A 10,154-nucleotide genomic window follows, 5' to 3' on the forward strand; every position below is an offset into this window, starting at 1 on the left:
TATTCAAGTGACACCATCATAGGGCCTAATCACATCAGCCATACCATCAGGGGCTCGTTCACCTGCACATCTACCAATGTGATATATGCCATCATGTGCCAGCAATGCCCCTCTGCCATGTACATTGGCCAAACCGGACAGTCTCTACGCAAAAGAATTAATGGACACAAATCTGACATCAGGAATCATGATACTCAAAAACCAGTGGGAGAACACTTTAACCTGTCTGGCCATTCTATGACAGACCTGCGGGTGGCTATCTTAAAACAGAAAAACTTCAAAAACAGACTCCAACGAGAGACTGCTGAGCTGGAATTGATATGCAAACTAGACACAATCAACTCAGGGCTAAATAGGGATTGGGAATGGCTGAGCCATTACAAACATTGAATCTATCTCCCCTTGTAAGTATTCTCACACTTGCTTCTTATCAAACTGTCTGTACTTGGCTACCTTGATTATCACTTCAAAAGTTTTTTTTCTCTTACTTAATTGGCCTCTCAAAGTTGGTAAGACAACTCCCACCTGTTCATGCTCTCTGTATGTGTGTATATATATCTCCTCGATATATGTTTCACTCAATATGCATCCGAAGAAGTGGGTTGTAGCCCACGAAAGCTTATGCTCTAATAAATTTGTTAGTCTCTAAGGTGCCACAAGTACTCCTGTTCTTTTTTCTAAAATATTGTCACTTCTAGAGCCCTGCGCAGGACTATTTTTTTAATCTCACTCCTGTCTTGCTGTGCAATACCCACTACCACTCCCACTCACACCCTCATTGTTTCTTGCATTTTTACGCTGCTCCCACCCACAAAAATCTTAGATCCCGCAAATCCCGAAAGAGAGACAGATTTTTTTAAACAGTTGGTTTATATTTATATATATATATATATATATATATAAACGGAATTCAGACACGATTTTTACCACTAAAAAACCCACAAATCTTGCTTAAACCATGTAAACAATACTTTAACTCTTGTTATAATAGACATCAAATCTCTTTCTACCCCTCACTTAAAGTTAAGTATTAAAATGTTTATTTTAAAAAAAGGATTGTGTTTTCCCACAAATTACCAGTCTGGGATTTTGCCCACCCATTCCCACACACAACAAAGTACATTTTACCCACTCCCGCTATTATGGCAGTGGGCCTGCAGGACCTGTGGGATCCCTGTTCCGCTGCAGAGCTCTAGTCACTTCCTCCCTTTTGCTAAGTTAAATAATGAACTAGGACCCCGTGGGAGCTCCGTTCTCTCACAACACTGACGCTTTAAGCTTTGTTGGACCATAGCAATATATAAACTGCTGTTTCACAATGGCTACCTCTTCTGTGTGAAAAAATATATTTTCCGTTGTATGCCATACTTTTCATATACCTTATCTACCATTTTTCTTCTGGTTCGTCTTTCCCTCTCTTAGTGGATGATTCCTTTTGCGGTCATGCTGGTTACAATCCCAAATCTGGTTTTGGCTTACGTGGTGGCCTTTGTCTCTGGTCTGAGTATTGCAGCATCTTTGCTGTTGCCATGGTAGGCAAATCTTATATTTGAAGTGTGTGTGTGTGTGTGTGTACTGTGTGGAGTTCACCATGTAAACACTCAGAATTTCGCAACAGTTACCACCCAGTGGTATCTGAGAAATTAGAGTTTTTCCCTATATTTAGACTAGGAGAGATCTGTGATAACTATGTTGTAATCAGTGTCACGTGTCAACTGTTAATGTCTGGTATGTGTGTACATATGTGTAAATGTAAATGCTCTCTGAAAATATTCATAAATTAATTAGTAACCTACATGTGTCTAGACCTCCTGAGAATAGTAAATCAATCAGTCATTTAGATTTAGTTTTTAATAGTACTCTAGAATTTATATTGGAAATTGCATACAAATCAATTAATGCTAAACAATTAAGAATGTAGCATGGGCAGCCTGCACCAAGCTGTAGATCCCTACAAAGCAGCCCTATGATGGAGAGCAAATGCAGGAGTGTGCTACAGGGGCAGGCATAGGTGCTGACTCCGTGGGTATTCCGGGGCTTTGACTTTAGGTCAGCAACTCTAAATCCTCTGCATCAGTGGGAGAATAGGCCCTTTTAGTGTCCTAACACTGCTGCTTTGTTAATGCACTCTAGTTAGTTATATGATAGGGCTTCTCATAGATTCACAATCACCCAATATCTAACTCAGATATTTTTGTACCTTTCTATTATCATAGAATATCAGGGTTGGAAGGGACCTCAGGAGGTCGTCTAGTCCAACCCCCTGCTCAAAGCAGGACCAATCCCCAACTAAATCATCCATTTCTATTACTTTAAAAAAGAGGTAAATATTGTAACCATGCGATGTGAATAAAATTCTACCTTGGGGTTTTGTTCGCTTACTAGATTACAACTTTGTGAACTGTTGTTGTCATGCATTTCCTATTAAAACTTTTTGTCCTCCTTTCAATCAGTATAACTTTCTGTATTTGACTAGCTCCCTGCAGAAGTAGTAAATCAAAACTTCATCAAACTCATTTCTGAAAGAAGGTTTTCTGCTTAGTAGTTAAATTACCCAGCAGTGTGCTGCAAATGTTTTAACAAGTGCCTCCCTCAAAAATGTTCCACCTCAGTCAGCAAATTTTGACATTCCCTGGGTAAAACATTCTACCCACTCAATTGAACCAATGAGGGTTTGCAAAACCAAATTCCAACCTCCACTGCCCACCTTTACATTTAGATGGCGAAGCCCCTACCATTACTAATTTTGGTCTGTTGACCTAGCAGTGCAGAGTTAACACCCTCTTTTCTGTTTCTGTGTTCTTTGCCATCTGACTTTCTCTGTTTGTAATTCTCAGCCTAAATATCATATCAAAAATAAATGATCTCGTTTGCACAATTAATTCCACAAATCAAACCTTCAAGAAAAAAGACTCTGTAAACTCTATATTAAAGAGGCTCAGAAACTTCCGCTTGAGGCTTTTACACTCCTCTTCTCTTGCTGGTCTGCAGGTCAATGTTGCCTGATGTAGTTGATCACTTTCGCCTGCTGAATCCTCATGCAAAGGGACCCGAAACCATCTTTTATTCTTCATACGTCTTCTTTACCAAGATGTCGGCTGGGATTGGATTAGGAATTTCCACAGCAAGCCTGGAGTAAGTGATGTTTTATATCCACTTAGTTGCTGTATTAAAGGGCTCTGAGGTGCTGTATGGTAATTGCCTTCTCACCATTCGTGAAAGCAGGGAGCTCAAAGACAGAGTCTGGTTGCCAGCTTGAATTTATAATGGTCGAATCCTAAACACAAAATTGTAATCTGACAGGTCAGACTTCTGGTCACCAGGACACCTGGTGGCCTGTTAAGAACTGTTTGGTTTTACATTGCTTTCTTTAGGTAGCAGCATGGACTTAGTGGTTTGAGCACTAAGAGCCAGGAGACTTGGGTTCTGTTCTCAACTCTGCCTCGGGCCGTCTTTGTTATAGAATCATAGAATATTAGGGTTGGAAGAGACCTCAGGAGGTCATCTAGTCCAACCCCCTGCTCAAAGCAGGACCAACCCCAACTAAATCATCCCAGTCAGGGCTTTGTCAAGCCTGACCTTAAAAACCTCTAAGGATGGAGATTCCACCACCTTCCTAGGTTGACCTTGAGCAAGTCAATTCTTTGGCCCTCTGTTTCCCCTCCCACTGTTTGTCTAGTCTGTTTAGATTTTATTTTATTTTGAACAAAACTAGCATTTTTTTCTAGGAAAAGCAGACCATGCCTTTTAAAGCTTTCATGTCATCGAAAACCCAATAGCCAATGGAAAAATTTCAACCAGCCAGATTAATGTCTCAAATCACTTTTCAAATAGATGGTAGAGCCAGTGTAATTAACCAGATATTTCTGAAATGTGCTTGAAAAGTGGAACTTATCACTACAGGGCAGTTTTAAGCTGTCCTCCAAATTCTTGCACAGTGCTGTGACCCTACAGTACCTCCCCTCCACGCTGACCTTGACTTTGCACTATAGAAGTCACGTTATGTAGGGCAGGAGATCAAGTCCCAGTTGGCAGTTGTGATTTAACTATGTGTCTTCTGCCACTGCTACTCCAGTTTAAGACTGGAGAACCAAAATGAGAAGAAAGTGGGATGTGGTAGCTCCCGTGTAGACTGCACTGGGAACCACTTGTCAGTACTTATCTGTCCACAAGCTGTTATGAATTTGCAGCAGATGCTGCAGTGCTTTTTTTCCTCAGGAAAACAAGTCTCTGTGTTTTAGTGACTACATACGGAGAGCTCATAACTAACAGAATTACTGTCAACTGATTAACGCTACTTCACTCCAGTTAGCAAGCTCCCAGCAGTTTGCCATCTGCTGGAGTCCAGAGCTGACATTTATGGGAGAGCCTAGGAGGCAGTTTGATGGAAAATGGGTAATAATTTTTCATAGGTGCATGTTCAGGATGAAACAGAATAATTCCACAAGTTGGCACGGAACAGCTCAGGGCATCAGTAATTGTAATACTATGCACACCCCTGGTCCTGATTCAGCCTATCGCATAAGTACATGCTTAACTTTAAGCATCAGATTAATCCTGTCCCTGTTCAGCAAAGCCCTGAAGCATGTCCTTAGCTTTAAGGAGGTAAGAACTTCTGTTGATGCCAGTGAGACTACTCACCTTCGTTTAAAATTAAGCACATGCTTAAGAGCTTTGTTGAGCAGGGAGAGGAGTCACTTATCAGACAAGCTCCCCTATATGGAGACTTGGCAGTATTCAATTTTTATTTTTTTATAATTCTGATGGATAAGATCAATATTTATTTTAAGCATTTTTTCAATTTTTATCTATTTAAATTTTCACAGTGGCACAAAATTATGGGTTTTAAGTTTTTTATTTTATTTTTATCTATTTAAATGTTCACGGTTGTGGGAAATTATGGGGGGAGATCAGACCATTATTTAATGACAATAAATGTTGAGATTCAAAAAGCTACAGCTTTATAATCGTTAAAACACAAATTGTCAACATCACATCAAAATATACAAAATAGATCTCCTTAAATCAAACTCTGATAAGTTCTCAAGGAGCATTTTTTCTTATTTTGCCTCTGTGTACATTTTGATTATTGTCAATGGAAATATTTTTTCCTCAGTTTGTGTGTGTACAGTAAAATTGACATTTATCAATAAAAATCTAATCCTTCCAAGTCTAGCTATATAGGATTTCATTTCACTATTGTCTCTCTTTGTTAATAATTAAGTCTGTACAGTAGTAACAACAGCATGTAGTTCCATGCTTTGACTGCATAAAGGTAATGAAATTATTTTAGAGAAGGCACAAAGACAAGGAGTGGAAGAAAGGAGGCAAAGGGCTGAAACCTGCTCCCATTGAAATCAATGACAAATTTCATGTTGGTAGCTGTAGGATTGACTCCCCTCCCTCTTTTTATATCTTATCTGCTCCCTTTGAGGGAAGTGTAAGAAGAAATTGGAGCAGATGTTCAGTTGGTGGTGGGAGGGCAGGAGATCGGGGAAAGCCCTTAACGTGACCAAGTGCCTTTTAGGTAGGGGAATAACAGCAATGTCCGTATGTGTGTTTTTATAGGTTTGCTGGTTATAAAACAGGGATGTGCAGGCAATCCAGCACTGTGATCCTTACACTGAAAATCCTGATTGGGGCAGTCCCTGCCATCCTCATTGTTATAGGCTTATCCATACTCCTCTTCTACCCAATCACTGAAAAAAGTCGAAAAGAAACTGAATTTGCACTCGAGCTGTTAAGGTAGGTTTGACTCAGCAGCAAAGGGCAATAATATCAGAGCAGCCTCTCTTACAGGATGCCAGGATTCAGGGTGGGGGAAATTATTAGCTACTATCATAGTTTTGGGTTTGTTTTAAGTTTTTAAAATTCTGTAAATTAGCAGAACATTACGTTTTTCTAGTACAGGGGTTCTCAAACTGGGGGTTGGAGCCGTCAGCCCCTAGCCCAAACCCCGCTTTGCCTCCAGCATGTATAATGGTGTTAAATATATTTTAAAGTGTTTTTAATTTATAAGGTGGGGTCACACTCAGAGGCTCGCTATGTGAAAGGAGTCACCAATACAAAGGTTTGAGAACCACTGTTCTAGTATCTTACCTTGGTTGCAGAGTCCTTGTGTATATAGGGTGTCTTTGTAAGAGATTACTTCTGTTTCGTTTCCCAAAGTAATCTGCAAATTTAAATGATACAAAATAATGCACAGAAATCACATAATCCACCAGCCTTCCATGGGTGAAGCATAGCACAGCACCATTATACTAAAGTTTAAGCTTGGACGTGGAGAATATTGTACCCAGTGGAAACCAGAAGGGGATATTTCTTAGGTCATGTTTAATTATATTCTCCTAAGCTATCTGCATATGGGAAAAATGTGACCTTTTTTTTTTCTTTCTGGTGTGTAAAGAAGGTCTGAAATCTTGTGGTAGGGTGAGGTTTAAGCTTTTGTTCTGTATGTTTTTTATATTCATTCATATTTTCTTTTCCTTTCCTTTTCTTCCTGGAAGACTCCTGGTCCAATTAAAAAAAATAGGCCAAATATCAAGGGTGAGGGGAGTAAACCCTCAGCCGTCATTGAGCATCTTTAAGACAATATTAAGTCCTCAAAATATACTGCAGAACAATCCCCCCTATCTGGATGATGGATTAGGTAATATAATAGGTCTTTGCTGTTTCTCCTTTGTATGATCTTAAAATACCAGATGTGGAAATTGGTCAAGACAATATAACAAACATACCTTGCTAGGGGTTCTCACCTTCTCTCTGTTTATTATTTGAGGTTGCTAAATTTTAGCCTGTAAATTTAGCTAAAAAAATAACAGTAAAATTACAGCCAGCAGGGAAAAATAGAAATCTCTTCACCTGCGATCCTCTCTGCTTTTTACAGAAGGAGTCATCCGAGCACTGACAACCTTTCCAAAAACGAAGAGGATACCTGGATATGAAAGTTCGGAGAGAAGTGGCTTTTCAAACCGAAGTCTGACCTCAGATTCCAAAGCACTGTACTTGGGGGGTGGGAGGAAGGAAGGGAAAGTCTTCTGAGTTATCCCACTTAAGTTTTATTAGAGGATACTGGAAGCACCAGTACACAAAAGTGCAAAGGGCTCTGTTACATTAATGGTAAGGATCTGATTTTGACTGACAAAATAGGAAGATTCTGAGGACAGCCAATAGGGTGCCTCACGGGGATGCTCACAGTTCATAAGTATGTAAACTTCATCCAGTGTTCTGATGCCCTTAAAGTGGTGTTAGGAAGATTCAGTAGGTGGCACTCTTCCCTCTTGTCAGTGCTGAACCAAAGCCCCAGTGAGGATAACCTGCTTCTGAAGATGCTGTGTTTCATATGAGACATAAAACCAAAGTCCTTCAATCACTAAATTTCTTCTGGAACTGTTGGCAAGATCCAGGGGTATTTAAACTTGGTGTCCTGACCAAACTTTAACTCAGGAGATTACATTCTTCTGACCTAAATTATCCTTGTCGCCTCTGTTGGATACAGTATTCTTCATCACTTTTTTCTAAACTGTTTGCTGCACATTTGCTACGTGTCACTCTAGACGTGTCTGCATTTCGGTGGCTGATGGACGTGATCCTTGTGTATAATGTGTTTAAGTTTGTAAAGCCCTTAAGGATTCTGAGGAAGAAATGTGCTATAAACATGTAAGATTTAGTGCTTCTTTTTGAGTTCCAACAAGCCCTGGATGCAGTTGGTAACAGAGCCGCGTGTTGAAAATGTTCTCACAAATAACTGCTCCGAACCTGATTTTAATGTCACTTTATTTGGGGGCGTTAAGTCAAACTTTTATATTAATAGAGGTCTACATTTTCAAGAGTGATTGACTAGTGGTCTTGGGTGCCTCAGCTTTTGAGTGCCCCCTTGACACTTCAAAGTGTCCAGTTGTCAGAGTGTGGGTGCTCTGCCCTTTCTAAAAATCAGGCCCACTTCAGGCAGCTCATGTTGGAGCACCCAAAATCACTAGCCACTTCTGGAAATTTAGGCCCTACATTTTTGTATTTTACTTGTATGAGGCACACATTCCCACCAGGGCCGGCTCCAGGCACCAGCGTTCCAAGCAGGTGCTTGGGGCGGCAATCTGCAAGGTGCGGCAGTCCGTGTGTTTTTGCCACCCCAAGCAGCGCACCGAATTGCTGCCGCGGACGGCGGGGGCAGTCCGTGTGCCGTTAGGGCGGCACGCGCGTTTCCGCCGCGGTGGCAATTCGGCGGCAGCTTCTATGTTCAGCTGCCCGCGGCGGCAATTCGGCGCGCTGCTTGGGGCGGCAAAAACAGTAGAGCCGGCCCTGATTCCCACATACAGAATGCTGTCCTGCATCTATTGAGAGCTGCAGCAGTGCTACAAATTCTCAGCATATATGTAGCAATTTAGAATAACAAGCCTGCACCAGTTATCTAGTTGGTGCCTTTTTGAGCCAAGGTGCTTTAGAAGCATTAATTAAAGCCTCACCACATCCCTGTAAGGGGTACATACTATTGTGCATATCTTGCAGGGGGGGAAACTGACCCACAGAGATTAAGAGCTAATCCAGCTCCCATTGGAGTCAGTGGGAGTTGGATTAGGCTGTAAGTGATTTGCTCAAGGTCATCCAGCAATTTAGTGACGATACCAAGACTAGATTCCAGGAAGCCTTTTATTGAAAGACAGTGAAATTAATGCATTCACTGGGGTCTTTTGTTTCTTTTAGTAGTAGAAGGTTCTCAGTCCAGTTTAAAATCTAATGCCTGATTTAGCGAACCATCTCCATTTAGCAAGCACTTAAGCATCTGCTTAAGTCCTATTGACTTTAATGAGACTTAAACACATGGTTAAATGCTTGTTGACTAAGGATGGACTTAACCACATGTCTAAGAGTTTTGATGAATCGAAGCTAAAATTTCCTTTTGGTTTAGTTCATGGACAAAACAGAAGTATCTGTATACTGGTGGCATTTGTCTTTGAAAGACTACAAATCATAAGCAGCTTTGTCAATTTGGAGTCTGATAGAATTTGAAACCGAGAGGTACTATATTCTAAAATATGAGTTTTCTGTTATGCAAGTAATATTACATAGCAGCGAAACTGTAGAAAACAAAGAAGTTAGAAGTGCCAATCTATTCCTGTAGGTAATTTTGGTGTCTTTAAATATTCCACTTTTAAAACAACAAAAAGTATTAGTAAAAGCCAGGTTGCCTATTCAATTTAACTTTTTGCAATGCAAATGTTACTTGCTAGAGCAGGGGCGGGCAAACTTTTTGGCCTGAGGGCTACATCGGGTTTCCGAAATTGTATGGAGGGCCAGTTAGGGGAGGCTTCTCGCCCCCTGACGGCCTCCTGGGACTCCTGCCCCATCCAACCCCCCCGTTCCCTGTCCCCTGACAGCCCCCGGAACCCCTGCCCCTGACTTCCCCCTGCTGCCCCATCCAACCCCTCCTCTCATTCCTGATGGCTCCCCCGGGACCCCTACCCCATCCAACCACCCCTTCTCCCTGTCCCCTGATTGGCCCCAGAACCCCTGCCCCCCGCTGCCACATCCAATCCCACCTCTCCTTCCTGACTGCCCCCTGGGGATCCCTGCCCCCATTCAACCCCCCTGTTCCCCGCCCCCTGACCGCCCTGACCCCTATCCATACCCCTGCCCCCTGACCACCACCCCAAACTCCTGTGCCCTCTATCCAACTCTCCTGCTCCCTGCCCCCTTACTGTGCTGCCTGGAGCACCGATGGCTGGTGGCGCTACAGCCGCGCTGCCCAGAGCACCAGGGCAGGCAGCCACGACGCCCGGCTGGAGCCAGCCACGCCACCGCGCAGCACAGAGCACTGGGTCAGGCCGCAGCTCTGCAGCTGCGCTGCCCCAGGAGCTCGCAGCCCCACCGCCCAGAGCATTGCACCGGCGGCGGCGCAAGCTGAAGCTGTGGGGGAGGGGGAACAGCAGGAGAGGGGCTGGGGGCTAGTCTCCCGGGGCAGGAGCTAAGGGGCCAGGCAGGAGGGTCCTGTGCCCACCTCTGAGCTAGAGAGCTAGCTCCTCTGTTGCTATAAATCCATAGTTTCAGGTCAATGGAACTACATCCATTTATACAAGCTAAGGACCTAGCTTGGTGGGTTTTTTAATAGAAAGGTAGCTGACACTGCAGACCATGATTGATTAGACATTTTTAAGGCT

The 10,154-nt window shown here is 42.6% G+C and overlaps 1 protein-coding gene across 2 annotated transcripts in view; it reads left to right on the forward strand.

Moving 5' to 3' along the window:
* The window catches only part of MFSD2B (major facilitator superfamily domain containing 2B), a 53,675-nt gene extending 45,686 nt beyond the window's left edge, over positions 1-7,989 (forward strand). For both annotated transcript variants that reach the window (XM_026653207.1, XM_026653210.1), the window contains 4 exons: positions 1,423-1,532; positions 2,992-3,135; positions 5,569-5,745; positions 6,887-7,989. In XM_026653207.1, coding sequence (XP_026508992.1) covers positions 1,423-1,532; positions 2,992-3,135; positions 5,569-5,745; positions 6,887-6,944 — 489 coding nt within the window. In that variant the 3' untranslated portion in view covers positions 6,945-7,989. The remainder of the gene's footprint in view (positions 1-1,422; positions 1,533-2,991; positions 3,136-5,568; positions 5,746-6,886) is intronic.
* The last annotated feature ends 2,165 nt before the right edge of the window (positions 7,990-10,154 follow it).

This window comes from Terrapene carolina, unplaced genomic scaffold (assembly GCF_002925995.2).
Source record: "Terrapene carolina triunguis isolate 2854851 unplaced genomic scaffold, T_m_triunguis-2.0 Scaffold42, whole genome shotgun sequence".
Classification (NCBI taxonomy): Eukaryota; Metazoa; Chordata; order Testudines; family Emydidae; genus Terrapene; species Terrapene triunguis.